Below are 21,109 nucleotides of genomic sequence, written 5' to 3'. Positions count from 1 at the left end.
TTTTTATTTTTTTTTTTGGGGGGGGGGGGGGGGGGGGACACGACCAACATATTGGGAAATCTGAAATGAAAACATCAGCAATTTCTGGATGAATTAAAGTACTTTTAAGTGTCCACATCAAAACATCAGTAGTAATAATTACTTACCACTAAGACTGTTAAATCCTTTCTTAATTGAGCATGTGAGAGAGGCTCTTTAAACAAGATCACTTTTACAAGCACATCCGTATGTGACAGTAAGTCTTTATCATCATCAAGAACTGTGCTTCAATTCTTCTTATTACATATCTCCACATTACACAAATGCAGTCAAAATATACATGAAAGAAGGCACCAACTACCTTTTATGAATATGGCAGCATTCTAAATTCTTGGTGAATTGTTATTCAGCAGGGTGCTTGTCTGATTAAAACCTTCTGGGCTTTGGAAGGCATTTTCTCTGCAGGATTTTGTTAAATCCTGTTCAGTTCACTATTGGGAGCACTTAAAAGACAAATGTTACATGCAATCTCACTGCTGTAGATGCATTTCTGTTGTTTTAACGAGTCTCTCTCCCTTTCACACAGTGAAATTATCACCAGCCAAAAGGTAAGCAAGTGATCAGATGTATAATGCTATTATGCCTGTGCATTTCATGGCCATCTTTTGCTAACATATCCTCAAAAGTAAACTTCCAGGTGGTACAGATCAGCGTATGCTACAGTGAAGCAAAGTATTTCTTGAAGAGAAATTTCCTCTCTCTAAATAGCAATAGATATTGGAGGAATACACAGAGATGAACAAGACAGAAATCTGACCATAAAGTCAAAAGAAATCAGCTATATTACCGCTTACCTTACGTTTGTTTGTTGGACAAACATACAAGTAGCTCAAAATAGTCTTCAGGCCAACTTTATCATTCAGTTTCTCATATGTTGTCCCATAATCTGTTGACCTATAATTCAAAGAGATTTCATAAATACAAATACTTAATCACAAAAACACAAGCCATTTGCCTGCTTTCCAATGTCATTTTTTTCAAGTCATGTTTTACATAGCAAAATGGCTCTCTGGAGCTTTTTGAATGATTCATGCAGTATATAATGATACTTAATTATATACACACAGCATCATGTGAGTCCTTATCATTTGCATTTAAATTAGATTAGGAAAAATTAAACCAGCATCTTAAAGCACTTTAAAATAAATATGTACAATAAGAAGTGTTAAATTCTGCATGTAGGAGATGATGATAATGATTGTCATCAATATAATATAGCAGGTAGCAAGGAGCTAGTCATCATTTTACTGTATGCTCCAAGCTTAGACTAATTTTTTTTTTAAAAAAAAAAAGTGAAGTCTTTTCTCAGTATATCCCATTGAAGCTACTTCAGCCGAGTTCATTTTTCTGTGAAAAACTTTGATGTCCTTGTGAAAACATATCTACACAAGCATTACAATTTATATGGCTTAGCACATGGACCAGCAGACTGTATGGACGAGTGTGGTTTTTGCCTTGTTTTGACAGCACCATGCAGTAGAGAAAGTAATACATTTTTGATACGAGCACTGCCTGTAGAGACACTGACTACATGTCTTTGGGACGAACAAAAGAAGAACAAAAAAGACTGTGAAGTTCCTGTAACATCTACTCTAACTTGACTGGAATTAAGACCAATTATCAGCAGAGGTTTTGTTCCTCAAGCAACTCTTGTTTGCCTGATTATGTACTAATAACCGGGGGATTTAGATAATCAGTCCAAACCTAGCACAATTGGTATCCATAAATTACAGGAAAATTACACTTATCTGGGTAAAAGAAACATTTAGAAGCATAACATGTACTTCCAGGTAATTAAAACTCCACCTTGCTATTAAAATATACAAACATGTCAATAAAGAACTACCCTTGCAAGCAATAATAGCAATAGGAAAATCTGTAATCACTGCAAAGCCCAATCATTCCAAAGCCATCCATAGGCAGCCATAATTTCAAGTTTCTTTCTTCTACCTAGGAAACAGCTGCCAAATGCACAGAGGTATTTAAGGCACTTAACACGTACCAAAATCCCCTTTTTTCAGAATAGGATTTTGGATCAGGTTCCACACCTACAAATGACTACATTCATGCCACAGCTTCTGGGATTTCAGATTTTGCAGTCAATACATGAACAAAGTTTATTTTTTCACCCATTAAAACGGATTGCATCAAAATGTCATTTTGGATTAAAGTTGAGTCTTTCTATTCAGGAACTTCATCAAAGCAAATACAGGTATCTGTCCCAGTTGTATAATTGTTGGCCTATAGATTCAGACTCTGGCTTTCGTTCCCCCTCCAACAAACATATGCGTGTGTTTATATGTGACCTTTGCTTGTTAGAACACAAATATCCAATTCTTATTTACTGATTGATCTTTCCCTTTATAAGGTCATCCCTCTTGGAAGCACACAATCTAACTGAGCTGCTTTGTCAGTGGACTGAGGAGGATATTGTTACAGTTATTTCTATTATTCAATGTTTCAGAGATGTTCTGGTGTTTAGAGTGTAAAGGCTGAATCTGATCCATGTAGTTAGGAAAAAATACATACTAATGAAGTAATGCAGCTTCTCTCTAACCAGTGATCCTGATTTCAAAATGGGAGCCTTCAAAGGGCATAAGTGATGAAAGTTTGATTCAAGTTCTGTTATGAAGCTGTTAAAGAAAAAACCTAGCACCCCTATCACAACACAGCCAAACAGATGTTGCAAGCTTATTGCAAATAATAATCTTAGTCAGAATTGCCAGCTACTTTTTACTTTAAAACTCTAGGCAATTATTTTGCATTCACGGCTTTATTTACAGGTAATGTTATCTACAGATGGAAGCGTGTGCTTCTGTCAACATCCATAAAAGCAACAGAAAGATTGGAAAGCTTGAAAAAACACGCAGATGAACAAACATGCAGGTGATCAAAGGTGCTCCTGTTTGATCTGATTCTTGGTCACTCTGTTCTGAATTACTAATAACAGTCCTTTCAGCTGCCCAGCTACAAGCTGTTGTTTCTCTCACACCTCTCTATGGCCACCCTTAGTTTTAACAGGGAAATAAATGTTATACAACAACAGATGGGAACACAGAAGTGCTTTAACACAAGGAAATGGCTACAGATATACACACGCGCAGAGCAGTGGAACGAAAGGATCATTTCAGATGAAATACTGAGTACACCTGAAGGCACCACTGGGCTATAACCCAAGGGGTATCACCAACCTGGGTTCATCATATTCCTATTGCATACAAAGAGGCAGGACAGATATTGAGCTCTTCATTTTTTCTTATTAAGTGGTATACAAAGCAGCACGAGACCCCTATCCCCTGAAAACTCACCAGCCCTTTGGCGATGCAGGAAGCCACCCTACCCTGGGTGTGTTTTAAGAGACATGTACCTCAGCAGGACGTAGGCAGCAACGAGCGTCAGATCACCAAATTCAAACCCAGCTATGTGAAGGGGAACAGGTACATCTCAAGCCACAGCTCCCACTGCGGGTGGCAGGCTGCTTCTCTGAAGCTCCACAGAGAGCTCAGTCCTGGTGCGTCAGTACAAAATGATTAGAGCAAGCAGGTATCTGGCTAAATCACCCGAAAGGGCAAAACCTGAGACCTATAGAGCTGGAAACATGGATGTGAAACTATCGCTTCTGAACCTTCTGGGGAAATGCCAAGCTACTGAAGTAGCTATACATAACTGAATGAACAGTAACTCTATTTTATTAGGTCTTGGGCAGGTGTACACGTTGCAATGGTTTGTCAGACTGGTTTTGGGGAGTGTGGGGGGTTATTTTTGGTTGCTTTTGAACATGTTTAAACAAACTTGTTTAAATGTCCGTGTAATTTGTTCTGTTTCAACTTCAGAATCTTTAGGCTGATTTGTTTTGATTTGACTGGGAATAGTCAGAGGCTAAATCCAAATAAGTCCACTTAAGTATGAAATAGGAAGGTCCACAGAGAGATCTGAGAGATCTGTGAAAGCATAACTAAACATTTGAATAAAATAAAATGTGTGTTAGCACATTGTGGATGTTACTGAAATGCAGTTGATAAATAGTTAAAAGTGTTACATTCAGAAAGAATATTTTGCTTTGATTCTGATAATTTCACACCTGTTCTACCATCTTGGTTGTAATTACTTCCATTAAATCAATCCCAAATTTTACCAGTAACTGTTCACAATCAAACCTCCTACTTTGTGTGTAAATCATACTGTTTTCTGCTAACACAAGGTAAATATTTTAATTATTACCTGCTCATTTCACAGTATAAAAAGCCAAAAATGTGGGAGAAAAACTAAACTTTCCTATATAATTGAAACAAAACTAGACTAAAAACATTTAGAATAATTTATATTTTGCAAACTGGTTGCAAGAACGTTGACATTTAAATCACTTCATTATTATTCATTGACAAGGCTTCTCCCTCTCCTACTGTCAGGGTAAATGACATTTCTATTACAGTATTATAATAAACTTCTGCACATTTTAAATAAAGTCACTGAATTCCATTAGTCCACCTACTGTCATGAATATATCTCAATCCATTCCTACCAATATTTCAAAACAATAATAGGCAGTCTGAATTAACCAGTAACATGAACCCTATGGAAATTATCTTTCTTAAGAACTGCAGATCGAAATCCAGAGGACTGTCAGTTTGAATGTATAGATTGCTTTCTACTCTCCTTTCTTACAAATTAAGGTTGTCTGTACTTATTTTATCTAAGCTGATGAAGAGAAAAAAAAAATAATTAAATATAAAATCAAGCAACACTTAAGGTTGGTCAAAGGGGTTTTTTTTTGTTTGTTTGCCTTCCCCCCCCCCCTCCTCTTCAAGATGATCTTTCTGGAACACTCCCATGAGAAAAAAGAAAAACATTATATCTAGACTTTAAGCTATGTAATATCATCTCTCTTGCCTGTGAGAGTGCAGCCTTCTCCTCATAAAAGGCATATATTAATACACAAAATTCCTTCTTATAACTCATATTATTAAGAAGCAATAACCTTAATTGACATCAATTATGCTTTTTTATTCTTTTGCTACCAATTTTACCTAGTTTTCATATATTGACTTGACTGCCTTTTTTTTCTAATATTTTTATATCATGTCGTCCTTCCTCCACAGTTCGAAGTGCTGCTTTGCCTGCTCTCTAAGTGACAGTTAACCCCAGAAAGCAGGACTAGAAGCACTTCCAACATGGTTAGGGAGCAGCAGAGCAGGGCCAAGACCTGGGTCTAGCAGGACCAAGAGCAAGGCAAACATAGGGGCTTCTACTTGCTTCTCCTTCTGTGGATGAATGCACCCCCCAGCAAGAGTCAAATATTTTGAGTAAGAACCAGCAACAATTATTAGACCATCTGTTCTAACCTCATGCCTAACTAAGCTTGCCACATGGCAAATCTCACTGGCCAGCTGAGCACAAGATTTGCCAGCTACCATCACATACTTCCCTATACAAGCAGATTTTGAGGTGGCTTGCAGAAGGCAAAACTATGCAAAACTATGGCTTTCATTGAGTAAAATTTTGCATAAAGGAATAGTTAAGACATTAAAAGTAAAGATCTTCCATGTCTTAACATGGAAAATACTGGAGCTAGTAATTCAGGAGCACATTCATATTCCTATGTCTGATGTTTCAAATATGTTTGTAAACTCTACTGTAAAAATCTTGACTTTTGCATTCTTTCTTTCTGGGATCTCTCCCGGTTGAGGTGCTATTCCCCCATCACTTAAATTGAAACTCTTGCCTTGCAGTTTTATAGCCAAAGACTCAACTTTCCCATTGATTTTTGTCATCCTGTCGTGTTTTAAAGCTAATAACATCAAAGAATTCTCCAACAGCTAACCATTTAAGTTCAGCTGTTTTCCCCATTAAGCCTTTCACAAGCCATTGATAGGTGTCACTTTTGACCTAGTGCCTGTTCCAGCTCCTTCATGTGTAACCCTATCTTTTCCCCCCCAGAAGATAATGCCTGACCTCAGTTTAGAATAGAGCTAAGTGCATTTTTTCCCCTCTCAACTTTTTATCTCCATAGAGAGTTACTCTTGTTTTACAAAGAATTACCTTGTCTCACCTGAATGCCTCTCGCCACTGAGTCACTTTCTCACCAACTCTTTAAGCACTTCCCAGAGTCCCTGCCTGATGTCAACAGGAACTACTTGCCTAGTGCTGAGACTGAGACATGTTGAGGGAAGCTGCTTCCACTTTGAAGAGAACCTGGAAGAGTGGATGTAAACCCTGTGAAAGTTGTGTCCTTGGACTTTGCTTGGACGCTGTTTCCATGCAGCAAGCAGGCAGCCCAGGCCCCCATATGTTTCTTCCCTGCTGTTGCTCTCTGAGCAGCTGCTGTTCCCCACCACCACACAGGCCCAGCTTAGCAGGGTAGAAACTTTGGGATATTTTCCATGTGGACTTTATAAATAAAAAGCCTACCTTCTGTCTTAAGACATCTGTATCCCACTGAGCAGCCAGGTGTTCTCAGCACTGAAGCGGTTCCCATCCCGGCAACACTGCCTTGCTGAAGGCCTTTCTCCAGCACGAACCAACCCTATGGTGCCTTTATGCCTTCCTGACCTCCTCTTCCTCACTTGACTAATGAATCATGGGTGATTTTTAGCTGTAGCTCATTTTAAGCTATGACTAAGCTACGGTGAAGCTAGTTGAGACAGTTTCATTTGCCTTTAGCAGAGTTTGGTTCAAGGGGGCAGTTTTATCCAGCGGCCCGACAGCAGTGAGAGCCCAAACAGTTAGTTAACACTTCTTTAAATGTCTAATAGCACTGCTCCTGTCACTAAAACATACCAAATTAAGCCTGACAGGTTGAAATGAACTTTTAAAGACATCTATAGGGTAAAGAAAAAGAAGGGATTTCAAAAACACACGGGATCCACATGGCTCTCACTATATAAACCCATTTCACGATTTTCCTTCACCATGAGGTCCTCACTCAGCAGGCTGGAAAGTATTACTGTTCCCACTTTATAGATAAGGAACCTGAGGGAGAAAATAACTTATCCTTCATTGGAAGGAAGTCTGACAGGGCAAAATCCAAGTCTCCTCAGGCTCCAGGGACTTCCCACTCCATCCTGACAGCACAAATTTTCTGATTTTTTTCCATGTATAAATATGCATTGAAGAGCCTTAATAAAAACAGTGAAGAAATACAAAGTTAAATATAATCTAAGTATACATTTAAACACAGAGTTAAACCTCCATTTTGAAAACATCTCATTTTGAGTTGTGACTGCAGTTTTTACTACAAATAACGTTAAAAATTTTTGTATGACTTCACTGAAAAAGTTTTCTCATTGCAAAATAAAATTTCTCACCTAAAAAAAATTGTTCAAAAAGCTCTTGCTGAGGGGAAGAATTTAAAAGCAATAGAAAATTCTAAAATTGACATTTCGCTGCATAATCAGTTAAAAAGAAGAAAATTGAATTAATTTAATCAACTTTTATTTAGAGTAATCTAAATGATCAGAAATACAAACTGTCAAATTCCTTGCAATTTTTCGCTTAATATAGTTCACTTGATTATTGCTATAAATAATTTAAAGATGTGACAAGCAGGAAAAGAATCTCATGTTTTATTATGCAACACAATTTATATATTAGATTGGATACTTATTCAAAATTTTACCTAAATCAGAGGAAGGCAATGGGCAGGATGGGTTGAGGGTGAAAAAGAGGGCAAGGGGGTGTTATCTGCAAGTGACCGAATGAGTTATTTTCCCTGAAAATAACGGTTGAAGAAAGATAATTTAGGTTAATTTGTTATTTCAGCTAGAAGTTAGTAACTCAGACTAGCAACCTAAGCAGAGAATCTCTCTCCCTTTCTCTCAACACAGTAGCTGTTTCTCGTGGCTGTATGATATCTGAAGTAATGATCATCTGTTCCTCCGGTACAGTGCCTGCTCGAATCCACAGCCACATAGCTAGACCTGCATCTGCCTAAGCAAGCTCTAGTTATGGGTCACAGTTTCACAGCAGCCCACACTGTTGTCACCTTAGCTGTGCTGAGCTGAGCACATGAGTAGGGCTTCAGGACAATCCAATCATTACAGCTTCCCCAGGCAGTACCTTTCTCCATGCAACAGATCTTTCTTACCTTACACAAGGCAGACGAAAAACCCTTTGCAAGTTGGAAAGCTTAGGAAAACAAGTAGTAGTCCAATACGTCTGAGGCTTCAAAGCCCTCTGTTCAGTTTAGCTAGAATTTGCTCAGTGGGTTCCTAAGTCATAGAATGGTAGAGGATGTTACAGATGGACAGAGAACAGGGGCTCATAAGGTTTGTCTCCTTCGGGAACCAAGCTAGAGATCTACAGATCTCCATATGAGTTGAACAGGCAGCTAGAAGTCCTGAATAGGAGGCTATGGACTTAGCTGCATTTGACAATCAAAACCCTGCACTGAGGACGCTTCTCCAAAGTAAATTGATAGAAAGATTTAAAGAGATACATTCCCTCTAAACATGTCAGACACTCAGAGTTACCCATTGCCAGCTATATGAGCCAATGTTGTGTAGGTACACTGGTCTTCCAGTCTTTCTTCACTTTCTATGCCATGCCATTTGGGGATGACTTTTCCCTCAGGAGGTTTTAAGAGGCAGCGGCCCTCCTGTTTGGGATAGAGCAGCGGCTACCATTAAAACCTTTTCTAGAAGGATGGAATCAAACAAGAAAAGGACCTAGCCCTTACCAAATCTTTCACTGTTTCAAACACCCAGACTGATACAGTCTTGGAAACCAGTACCATTCTACTGAAAACAAACAAAACCAGGTAGTATAGGACAAGGGGAAAATACTTAATCAGGGTCAGCTTTTTTTTTTTTTTTTTTTTTTTTTTTTTTTTTAAACTCTTACCTGTGTAAGTGGAGAGGTAAAGAAAAACTGAATCAATCATAAAACTGAAAAGTACAACGTTCTTTGGTGTAGAACAACCATACCTATATAGTCTACAATTAGTAACCCTCAAAGAAAACTAATCCATGTGGCTCTCCTAGCTGCCTCTTGGAGAAGCTTAGTAAATTCACTGGAAATGAAAACCTCAGAAAGAGACAGTTTGTGGTGTAGATCATCTTGGTGAAGAGTAAAATGGAGGAAAACCGAAGCAGCTATGTAGACATATCTACCAGCTTCAGCTCTAGTGAAACATGCATTCTGTTGTACAATGCATCTTCAGACCCTCACATCTCAGTGAACTGGCCGCAGGGCAACATAACTCATTTCAAAACTGTTTAACAATCCAGAGGCATCTTGTGCTTGCAAGGTGGGGCTTAAAGACCTTTTTTTCTACCCCCTCTTTTCAAATACTAGATTCTCTTACCACTTTTTAAACAGAAGTAACAGTGCAATGTGTTGTGGAGATCAGATTTTTTCCTTCAGGCTTCAAAAAAAAAAAAAAAAAAAAAAAAAAAAACACACAGCCCAAATGTTGGATTACCAAAACAAAGAGCAAGATCAGATTCTTTAGTGGACAAAATGTAAAATTTGGAATAGATGCGAGTGAATCACATTTTTTCCCTTTGACTGCTTCTCTAATTTCACATGTCTGCCCCATCTCATTTGACCAACGATCCTCCTTTCACTGTACTGTACAATGATTTCTCCTGCCTTCAGCCTAAGAACAGAAGACACTGGCAGTTCATGAAATCCATACTCAGATGCCACAATCTTCCTCTGCCTGCTGATCATGGGTCAGATCCTGATCACTCCCTCATATAAATCTGGAGAGTATTTCCTATGGAGCTGCATCATTCTAAAACTGGAACCAGGCAGACAGCTTCAATGATCAACTCACCCTGGCTTGGAAGCAGCTGCTTCCAAGAAATCGGAAGAATCTTTGCTGTCAGAATACAAGACATGATGGTTTTTTTCCAAGTGTACAATTTCCAACTTTTTGTACAAGAAATTATGCACAGTCTTAATTGCATTGTAGCCTGAAGGAGTTTTCAAAGCATTACTTGCAGAAATTGATTGTAAATCTAGGATTTGCTGTGGACAACCCCATTTTGGGGCACTATAGCTACATTCAGGAACACTTTTCAAACGGTGCTGTGCTAAATAGCCACTGCAGGGTTAGTTTTTGGAAATAAGATAGGATACCTAGGACAAGACTGCAACTGCAGCAAAATAACTGAATTTATTGCCTTTCTGCCCAGCTACCAGTCATACCGAAATTTAGACTGCCTGCTGCTCCTGAAGGCACGGTGAGGCAGATGTGGAAGGAACTGTAGTTTTCACCTTCGCTGCACAAACAGCAGCCATGCAGCTGATTCTCCAGAGTTCTCCCCCTCAAATCTCCATCCCAGCTTCTTCATGTGGCATGAAAGGCTCATTTGCAGGCTCTCACTGATGGAAGCAGCAAAAGCCAAGAAGAGGGGAGGGAGCTAGAAGTCAATCACTAACTAGTCTAACTCAACATCTAGTGCAAGCCCAAAGTGAGAAACAGAGAGCCCTTGCAGGGAGACCTTCCCTCAACCCTCTCCAGCAAAGGCCTGGGAGATAGTACTGGCTGTGCTCTGGCTGAAACACTGGTGCAGTCTCACATTTTTCCTACGAGTTATTCCATTTGGATGCAAGTGGAAAGGATCAGTAACTATGTTTTGTCATAGGTCAGATCACTGATTTTTTTTTTTTTTTGGACCTATTTATATATACCAGAAGTTGATATACTATTCACACTTGTTCATGCTTTTCAACATATTTCCATTTGCAGTCACAGCATTCTTGTCAGTGAAGGAGCGGGCCCTGAAGCAGAGAATGGAAGTTCACTGGCAACAGACTTGCTGCTCCTTGTTACCTTAGGAAGATTTCTTGCAGTTTTTTTCAGGATTTGTAGACTACAAGTAGAAGAGTGTTAGCCCAGAAGGTCTCCTTGCCCACTGTACCTGTTCCTTAAAATAAACATGCAGGCTAGGATGCAAACTTCCACCTTCATTTACTAGGAACTTAGAAAGCATTCTCTACCAGGTACTACTGCAAATAAGAATAAAACTTAGTCTCATGGGCCTAGCCTGACTCAAGGCCATAAGGTCATCAATACAAAATCCCATCTTAGCTATGATGGATATTAAATTAGACCCAAGTTGTTCTTCCTTACATTTAAATTAAAAGATGCTGTTTGAATTAAAAGACTCCTGACAGACTAATGATTTTCCTTGCCATTTGATTTACCCTGGGCACACTGACATCACTGCAGTCTTACTGCTGAGGTCCTGCTTATAAAGTGGTTCTTCGAGTGTTGCATCTTCCCATCGCTGCCCCACTCTGGCTGTAAATCACATAAATAGCTAGGATTGTAGCCCAATAATCATCCAACTATTAGCTTTCTAATTGATGGTAATGGCCAGAATAAATTTCAGGCACCTCAATGAGTGGTTAATGGATTTTGTAGCTTGGAGGCAGAGCAGCAGGAAGCTCTTCTGTTAATCAGTGAGATGAGACAATCATACATGTCCCGCACTCCCCACTGCTATCATAACATTGAGGTGGTAGGAGGTTTGTTGCAAAGGTGATTGTTGCCAGGCTAAAAAAAAGAAACCCAAACCAAAAATATCATAGCAGGCTGAGCTCAGTTACAGCATTTGATATACTAGCTCAACAGAGCTATATTTGCATCCATAGTCACATTATCCAGACAACTATTTTAGCACATCTCCAATTAAGAACCAGGAATTTTATTTTGTTATAAAACCACCGCAGGTCTTCTATGGCTTTTAGTAACATACCTTGCAAAGGAGACTTCCTAGCTAGCATCATCCAAGCATTTGCAACAAAATATGCAATCCTAGCTCTATCTTGACAGTACAAATAGCTGAAAGGCTTAAAAGGCGCAAAGACGTTATTTTCATAACCATCAGTATATCAGCTAATATACTGGAGTAACACCACTGACTCCTAAAGATCATTTTAAAAGCAGCCTAGAAAGTGCTTTACACAAATAAATATATACTAAAGCTTATTGTAAGATGGAATTCCCTTCCATTGGGCAATTCTATCAGAGAAAATTCTGTTTTTATCCTGATTCAAACCATCACAATTCTGAAATCTAGAACAGAAATACAGGGGGGAAAAAGAGATTAAGTCAAAAAAGAACATTTCAGAGTGTTTCATCCTACTCATACCAGTATTATCATTATCTATTCAATTGAATATTCTATTCCCTTTCAGATGAAACCTAGACTGTATTATAAACACAAATAAAAAGGAGAAAATCAAAATGAAACACTTTGTTTCAAATCATTTCAACATTTCCTCTCGAGATTTCATTTTTAAAATATTGCAGAAGATTTATCTGAATAATCCTGCATTTCCCAGATGAAAATTACTCTACTGAAAAGGCTTCAACCAGCTCTGAGTTCTAGCAGTGATCAGGCTGAGGTATTAGCTAGACTGTTAGCCTATTAACCACATAAATAAATAAGATCTGTTGCTCCTGGATTTAAAGGCTGTGCTGCTGTAAGCCCTAGGTTCTTTGCAGTATTCGTGTGAGATAAGACATGGAATACTGCACCAAAGAATCACTAATTACTGCTTTAAAGCATGCAAATATATATTAAAAAAGAAAACATTTAAGTGACACAGTCATATAACTTCTGTGCCAGTTTCAAACAGAATATACATTACTCATAGTCACAAAGCTTTTTTTTTTTTTTCTTGATTGGTAGGAGTATATTTATCACTATGTATCTCAAGGATCAGTAGGGTTATAAAGCTTGGTATTTATAGCTACTCTAGGGGTATCGAGCAAATGCCAGTAATTTGTTCCCTTGACATCTAACCTTAGGTCAACTCCAGTAGCAGAAGATGGATTTTTACAGGAAATGAAACGCAAGTACACAGCAGAAGATTAATATAATTTCCTAGGCCTGAGGAAAATGCATGCTCCACATCACCCCGCAAAAAAACGGTCAGCAGCAATGTGCTATGTATTAAGTAGAGAGCAAGATGTGGTCAAGGTGAGGTGTTCAGTCTATTACAGAACTGATTCACTGGCATTTGTGCATGGAGGAAGCATCAGCTGATAGTCTAGAAATGAGCTCAGCTTTTCTGGTTCCTTGATTTTGAAAGTCATCTTTGAAAGTCAGTGCCTGCTACAGATAAAATAGCATCTTGCTTTTATGTTACTAGTAACTGATGAAATATGGAATTTACAGCTCAGCTTTAGGTGTATCAGAAACATCTTGTACAAGATGAAGCTACCATTTTGCTCAGCATTACAAACCCACACTCTTTAATTATCTTTTTCTGTCTGAGAGAAAACAAAAACTACAGATTAGAATATTTAAAGATTCCTTGATATTGAAATTCTCATTGATGAGCCACATCCATCTGTTACTCATAATTTGTACGTGTCTCAAAAAAAAAAAAAAAAATAGACCAAAAGGTTTTTCCCCAAATAGATCTATTTTTAATTTATTCAGATTTAAAGCAATAAAAAAGATCTTTCCAAAGCTGTGAATGCCCAGAGACATTAATTATACAATCCAGTCATTGAAATAATATTTCCAATAGGATCAGAGCCTGAGAAATCCTATCTTAATAGATCTATTATCCTCAGCCATCACCAACTCTCTTAAAGTAGGTGCATTTTTTAACATGCTCAGAAAGGCAGCAAATTTCAGCTTGTCTGGCTCACCAATAAGAATGAACTCCACAGTCACCAAAAGCCAGCTCTATTTAATTAGTAAACAAACTAATTGCAATACAACGATAATTGGCAGTAACTTATCTTATGCAACCTTGAACAACTTCTGCCAGATACCTTTCCTTAAATTGTGTAGAGTGTCTTTTTGTCCCTAATGGTCTTTTCTCAAACACCACAGTAGCCCCCTTCTCTTCCTTTTTTACTCTCTCAGCTAAATTGGCATAAACTTAGAATAGCTGCATGTAATGTGGTGGTGAGTCTAAATACATCTAATCTCAATTAGTCCACCATCTCTGCACCAAACACTGATCCCCGCTTTGCCTACCATCTATATCCAGCCCCTTACCCTTAATAAATTTAGGGTTCTTTCCTTTTAAGGAAAACCATCTGCCCCTTGCGGGAGGAAAAAAAAAAATCCACTTCTCAACCCCAATCTTAGACACAGCCACACAAGCCACGTAATCTGCTAAACTTACGTTTAACGCCACAGCCTGCCTCTAGCAGCATCTGTCACTTCCAGATGCATTGCTCTCCACTAACACAATCACACGACTGCTAGGGGTCAGGACTTGCTCAGGACGGATATGTTCACGCTGACACGTGCGCCCTGTTGGACATTGGCAGTTGGTGGTGTATACTATACATACCTACTTACATTCTTCTGATAGGAAGTGGCATCAGTGAAAACAGAAATAATCTAGCATACTCTTGCCAGATAACATCTTAATGTTTGCTTGCAGGTTGTGGGCAATGCATCTTACTGAGCCTCATGCTGAGAGAAGGGATTATCTGCATATATTTATGAAGCATTACCAAGTACTGCATGGAAGTACTCCGTGTCTCAAAACAGCCAGCTAAAGTCATGCTAATTTCACCTATGTGAAAGCCAAGTCTAGTAGAACAAGAGTTATTAACAGTAGGTTCAGATTTGCACTTTGAATCACAGAGGTTGCACACTGTATGAAGAAAACCACCCTAGAAAAGAGCCTTCCTAAGTCTCTGGCCATTTGTCTGGGAGATGCTTGCTAAGTAACATCCCTCTGCTTGATGGAAAGCCACTGATGAAATGTCCACAAATTAGAAAGTCTTCAATTTAGTTTGGATTTATTAGGGCCCACTTATATCGGATTCTCATCAAAACAGCCAAGCACTGGAACTGTCATAGTGGATTGTAAGAAATGAAGAGAGGCGGGAATGGGTGCAAGAATTTAAATATATAGTTCAACAGGGCAACAGTCATTCCTGGATCACAGGTGTCCCCAGGGACCCATTTTCATCACTACCTAGATGCACCCACAGTCCTCTGTCATCTATCAGACAGGCTGCCAGAACTCTGATAGCTTGTTTCTTGAAGGTCTACCAGCAGGTGAAATAAGACTAGACAACTGTGACCAATTCTTCTAGCTGTCTACAAATCGAGCCTCTGCCAAAAACTGACTAAGCCCCCCTTCTTCTGTGGCTTAGAACTGGGGCACTGTAAATATAAAGAAAACTGTCAGTGCTTTTCACTGCTTCCAAAACAAAGTTTCTGTTTGAGCCCACCAACTTCTTGGATGGATAAGACACCTTAACCTTCACATCATGTGGGTTCCTCCCCCCCACCATCTCCCTCCTCTTCCCCCATTTTAAAATTTATAGTTATTTAGCCTGATTTCAATTTCCATTAATAGAATGTGCAATTGATGTACATTTAAGTGAATTTAATCATGTTGTAGTGACAGGTTTAGCTTAAAGCAGGGCTTTACTTAGAACTATCAAGTAAATTTCTCTTGAAAAGGTCAGTTTAACATTTAACAGGAGGGTCCATTCCAGACAAATTAGAATTCGCTTCACTTGTTTCAAGTACAAACACTTTTGAAGCTGCCTTCAACAGAGGCACATCAATCAAAAAAGAAAAGTGTCAAGCACTCAAGGGAGGAGGTTTGCTGATGCCTTCATACACACCTGGCCCAAAGGCTGCTCAGAAGTGTGGGCAAAATTCAAATATTTCTTTGTTATTTAAGGGCCAAGTTTGGGCTGGAGCCAGACCACACCACAGAAAGGAGGGAAGGCAGAGCAGGGAGGCCAAGACAGGCCTCTGACAGGTCAGACTTATCATTTCTAATGGCTGCAGGGGAAGAAAGGGGTGAAAACAACCTCGTGTGCTGCAGAGAGGGGCTACTGTCCACATCCCTCAAGAAATTATTGCTCCATTCACTTCTGCCACTTCGCCAGAGGCAGCTTGGCTTTCCAGGACTGTGAAGACTTACGCAGAGAGGCTACGCATGCATCGCTGTGCCAGTGGCACCCTCAGCAGTGGCCTAATTCCTCTATACCAATAGCTGGTCCCTGCCTCTATGCCAGGAAGAGAAGTACCCTGCTGCAGTTGCCCAGACAGCTTTTCCTCAAAACACACTTTATTAAAAGGTTTCACAATAGCATTACTGCAAGCCTAGGGTGAACAGCATTGAGCAGGTGCTGCTGCTTAGTCCAAGCAGGACAGAAAGCCATTACCCAGGTTTTGTGTTTAGATTTCCCTGTGGTGCCTCTCCAAAGTGTTGGTCATCCCAGCACTAGAAGGCAGGCTATTTTTTTTGTTTTTAGCACGCCGGAGCCAGCCTCAGCAGCACAATCCCACAGCTTTACGTAGCCTTTGCCAATGGAATGCCTCATAAGGTCACAAATTCCTAATTTATACCACAGCAACATATAAAGTAAATTTCTCCACCATGGTCTTAAACTGCCTTTGAGTTTAAATTGACAGTAACACAGGCAATTAACACACATCCCTAGTATCAAGTTCTAACATATCCTTTCTGAAATAAGATGGCCAGAACTGCATAGGGCATTCACGTTACTGCTGTATGCTGTTGCAGGACAAGTAATGCCCTAGAATTATGGATCTGCTTGTGGAATCCAGATTCCAGTTCTCAAGATTGTGTCTCTGCTTACTATAGCTCTAAGATGAACCTCCTGTCATGGGAAAAGTGATGCATAGCCACTTAACTGATGTGAATCACACATCCGAGCTTTGAAGTTGCTCAGCGAACTCTAAAGATGCCTGTTCCCATCAATTCACCAGAATCATCTTGTGCTAAAAGCTCATGTATTCACACCTGCTAGGAGACAGCAAGATTTGTCCTGCTAGAAGGAAGAAAAATATACTGTGGGATCCCAAAGCAAGTCTAAGCCAAAAGGGAAGAAATTCAACCTCTTTCTTGCTCCTTCCCTGTGCCCCACAGCTGGTGACAGCTGGCACCATCACAAATAATAATAAAAAAGTAAAACTGCAGCATATGGTTCTTTGAACCTGTACCTCTAGGGAACACATGATGAAGTGGGACCTTGTAGCTTCTCTGCATTGCTGATGGAGCCTCTCATTGTTGACAGTCACTGAGATTAAGGGCGCCTGTTACTTTCCCATCCATACAAGGATGTAATGTGTCCTAATAGACTTCTTCATTGAAAATAAACTTTTCCCTAAGGATCTGTTTTACATCAGGTGACAGTTACTGGATAGAATTTAAACAATTCTCCAGAGATGTCTTGACACTTTCTAGCCAGCTGGCTGAATGCTCGGCAACATCCATTTAGCAAGAAATTTCATAGTCCTTTTCCCTGCCACTCATAACCAAAGCAGTTTCAGAAATGCAAAATTCTTCAAACACAGGAATTCTTCCAGACAGCTGAGTAGTTTTATCATGGTGTAAATTTCCCTGTCACCTCCCAAGCTCTCCAGGAGTCCCAGAGAGCCCTCAAAGACTATCTTTGACCTGTGCGCTGTCACTGGCTGAACAACCTTCATTATTTCACAGGCTGGTGTTTTTGCCTCGAAGGGGCAGCTAGGAAAAAAAAATGTTGAAAGGGCAGGGATAAAACTGAAATTCAAGTCAGTCATCTGCAGGGTTACTTGGAAATGTTTCAGACATGTTTTCACATTAGAAAATGCCAACCTGTCAAAGCAAAACTTTTCAAAAAAAAAAAAAAAAAAAAAAAAGCTTCTGAACAGAATTTCTCTGCAGAACATTAGCAGGAGCAGATTAGTTAGTTCTGTCAAGATATCCACCCGAGATGAGAAAGATCCAGGCTTCGGTGGAAAAGGAGGGCAGTCTATAGTAAAATAGCCAGCTAAGATACTGATTCTTCCATAGCTGCCAGAGCATTAGCACAGCAGCTGAGGCCAATTTTGCAGCTACCACTGATTTACTGAAGTGATATCGAACAATCTGAAGAACCTAAACTTAGAAGCTTCCTTCTCTCCAAGAAGGGCTAAGCCACTGGGCTATCATGGGGCTCTCTCCTCCAGCCCTTCAATCTCTGCTGGTATATAGGACAGAAGAAGTGTTTATAATGCAGCTGCACTCATGACTAAGAAAGAGTAACAGACTCACTGCCAATTTGGATAATCAAGACAAACTGATTGGGTTCAAAGAAGGAAAGATTCTCCCAGCAGTGGTTATTAAACTAAAAATATACCCTGTACATTTTCAAAGTAACAAAAAAGATTTACTGGTTCATGAAAGAGAAGGGAGCAGGAATAGCCTGAAAAAGCTCAACTATCAGTAAGATAATAAAAATCAGGTATAGGATGCAGCTAAGACTGAACTGGCTCTTTTAGCTTCACTGCAGATGATCAGCAAAGAACATCTGCAAAGAGGTTTTTGTAAGGAAAACCATTGTGCCAGAACCACCATTTAGGTCAGGCAATTGTAAAGATCTACTGAGATGAAGGTTTTCTTGCAGCAAATGAGCCAGCAATGGTTCTGAGGAAGGGCCATTACAAATCAAAAAAAAAGGGGAGGGGAGGCTAGAGTTTCTATGCATACGGTTGCAGGAGAAAAAGACTACCTCAGAAATGGAAAGCAGGTTCACCCACAGGAGACACAGCAATAATCCCATGAAGTTATCAACACTGCATGAGGTTTCTGAGAGAACAGAACTTGGTGGCAATACAACAACTATTTTCAAAGGAACATTTTATTTATGATAGTAGAATAGAACCTGTTGGAGAGTCTGAAATACAGCTCCTGTGATTTTTTTATTTCATGTTAAGACTTAATGGGAAAAATCCTAAAATTATTAGTGGGAAAAAATAATACCATTCTTATTGGATTTCTGGGCTGCTAATGGTTTTATAAAGAGTAGTTCAAAATGATGTTTAGAGGACATAATAGATGTGGGGTGGTTCTTTACCAGTATATTATGGCTTGGCTTATGAGATGTTTGCTCCAAGAGAGATTAGTGGTATTTAAGAGAGAAGCTGCTAGTGAAGAGAATGAAGGAAATAAGCAAGGAGAAGAGGAAGGCGCAGGAAAAGCTATTGCTTATGAAGGGCACTTCAAAGTCATGAAAAGGACAGTAACCAAATCAGGTAGAGGAAGGATTCTGACCTGGGAATGTAAGAGCAATTGGGTCTGCAGGAGAGGAACCGTAATACAATCCATCAAGCTAGCTCAGACTACCCTCAGAGAGGTATCCCAGTGGGATAAATATTCCAAAATAAAAATACTGTAAACTACAACCATCAAAGAAGGGATTAGTGTCCCAAGACTGGCTTTAGGACCTGGTCACTGAAATGCAGAAAAGTGAAACAGGGATTCTGGGAGAGGCACACAAGAAGGGAGAGAGGAAAAAAGTCTGCATACCCCCAAATTTCTTGTTGTAACACCAGATACAGCTACAAAATGTTATCCTGAACTACTTTACCATTGGATATGCCAGGCATGCTTTCACCCTGAGATTTCAGTGTTTTTTCTAAACGTTTTCTCTTACTGTTTGAACAAAAAACCTTTAGTTTAAGGAAGCTGACCTTTGTATTCACCAGTGGTTGTGAACACTAAGAAAAGAGCATGTTACCAAGATTTCTTCAGCCACATTGATAATCATGGAAGAATAAAATGTCACCATTCCCAAATGTGGTGTTACTCAACTATCCACAAGTAATGGACAGCCAGGGTCAAATTCATGATTTTTTTTCTACCTATATGCTTCAGCCTGAAAGAACTCTTATTTTCTGAGGATTGTGGGAAGGTGAGCAGGAGAAGGAACTGTACTTATTCTACATGGAAAAAGTAAACAAGGGAAAAGGAAACACTCTAGTAATCGCACTGTCACCCCGAAGTGTGATGTCTTTTTTGCCTCCCTGAACTAAGCCTACCAAACTGAAACAGCAGCTGTATCGTCTTTGTCCACTGGACTTCCACACAATGGTTAAATCCTAGCTCATCTAAATAAAAACCTTCAAATAAAAAGCTCCATGGGGTATTCAGGAAGATATCAGTTCAGCTAATTAGACATAGCTGTCAGAGCAGCTAATCAGCATACCTGTAGTCATCCCAGTGATTGGTATCAGCTGGGGAATTATTCCAAAATGAACCAGGGGACCAAGAAAGCCCACCTTTGGGAGCTATTGGAATATTTACCTTTGGCTGAAGGAGAGAGTAATGCAGAAAACGAAACAGCATCTGAGAGTAAAGTTTCCTTTAGAAAATTAGGAGTGAAGATGGGAGGAAATGATTCTTGTGGCAAACGCTAGGCAAGTTGATCTGCAACACTAGTGGGCAATTCAGCGATAAAGCGCCTACTTTAGGGCAAGCACTGATAACTGAGCATAACAAATTATTAATTGCAGACAGTCAGCCTAGAGTACAGCAAATTATAGTCCTGGAACACAATGAGCAAGTAACCAACCTATACCCCTGCCTGAAGAACCAGGACTGGAGCTGTTCCTTCATCTCCAGACTAACTCACACCTAGTCTACTATTCTAACTAATGGAACAGTCTTTTTATGCTGCATGAAGGCATTATTACTTGCCTTCTCTGTGACTAGCGGAAAGGTAACTCTAGCAACTCTAGCATTACTGTACCCCTGAATATTAACCCTAGCTGATACTGCTGACAGAGAGATTGTCTGAGTAGGAGGCCAATAAATTTAGTGTCTCCAGTGGAAGTACCTCATTTTCATAGAGCACTGTCAGTAGAGAAGTTATACTGCCAGCCTTGCTCCCATTTCTTATACAGAGAAACTGGACTTCTAGTTGGCAGTTTATCCCAATGTTTGCATTTGGACATTACAGAGTAATGTTTAAGAGGTAGCTGAGTTTTTAAGCACACTCTTCTGCAAGTTCAATGAATTAGCAACAGCAAGCTTGTTTCTTTTAGCAGGACTACTGTCAGCTCAAGATCTGTGCAGACAAGATTCATCTCCCCAATATCTCTCCCCTACCTATACAGCAACATTACAAGTTTTCTTCTGCCTCTCGAACCCATGCATCAGGGAGCTTAAAATGTAAGGCAACCATCAGCACCCGCTAGGCAAAATAACAGAGCAAGAGAGAGGCCATGGCACCTAGCTGCAGAGCAGAGCTTGAGCTTGGTCGGGGGAATCTGAACGTTATTGTGGGATGTTCGATGATTTCCCCTGTTATCTCCCAGAGAGCACAGTGATCCCAGTAACACAAAGTTAA

The 21,109-nt window shown here is 39.6% G+C and overlaps 1 protein-coding gene across 2 annotated transcripts in view; it reads right to left on the bottom strand.

Annotated features, from left to right (window-relative positions):
• LOC134143099 (VPS10 domain-containing receptor SorCS1-like) overlaps positions 1-21,109 on the bottom strand; it is a 300,888-nt gene that overhangs the window by 166,764 nt on the left and 113,015 nt on the right. For both annotated transcript variants that reach the window (XM_062580829.1, XM_062580831.1), the window contains exon 3: positions 834-933. In XM_062580829.1, the coding sequence (XP_062436813.1) occupies positions 834-933 (100 nt within the window). The remainder of the gene's footprint in view (positions 1-833; positions 934-21,109) is intronic.

Source organism: Rhea pennata, chromosome 7 (assembly GCF_028389875.1).
Source record: "Rhea pennata isolate bPtePen1 chromosome 7, bPtePen1.pri, whole genome shotgun sequence".
Lineage (NCBI taxonomy): Eukaryota > Metazoa > Chordata > Aves > Rheiformes > Rheidae > Rhea > Rhea pennata.
The sequence above is the reverse complement of the archived record's forward strand: the minus strand, read 5'-3'. Positions and strand labels throughout refer to the sequence as shown.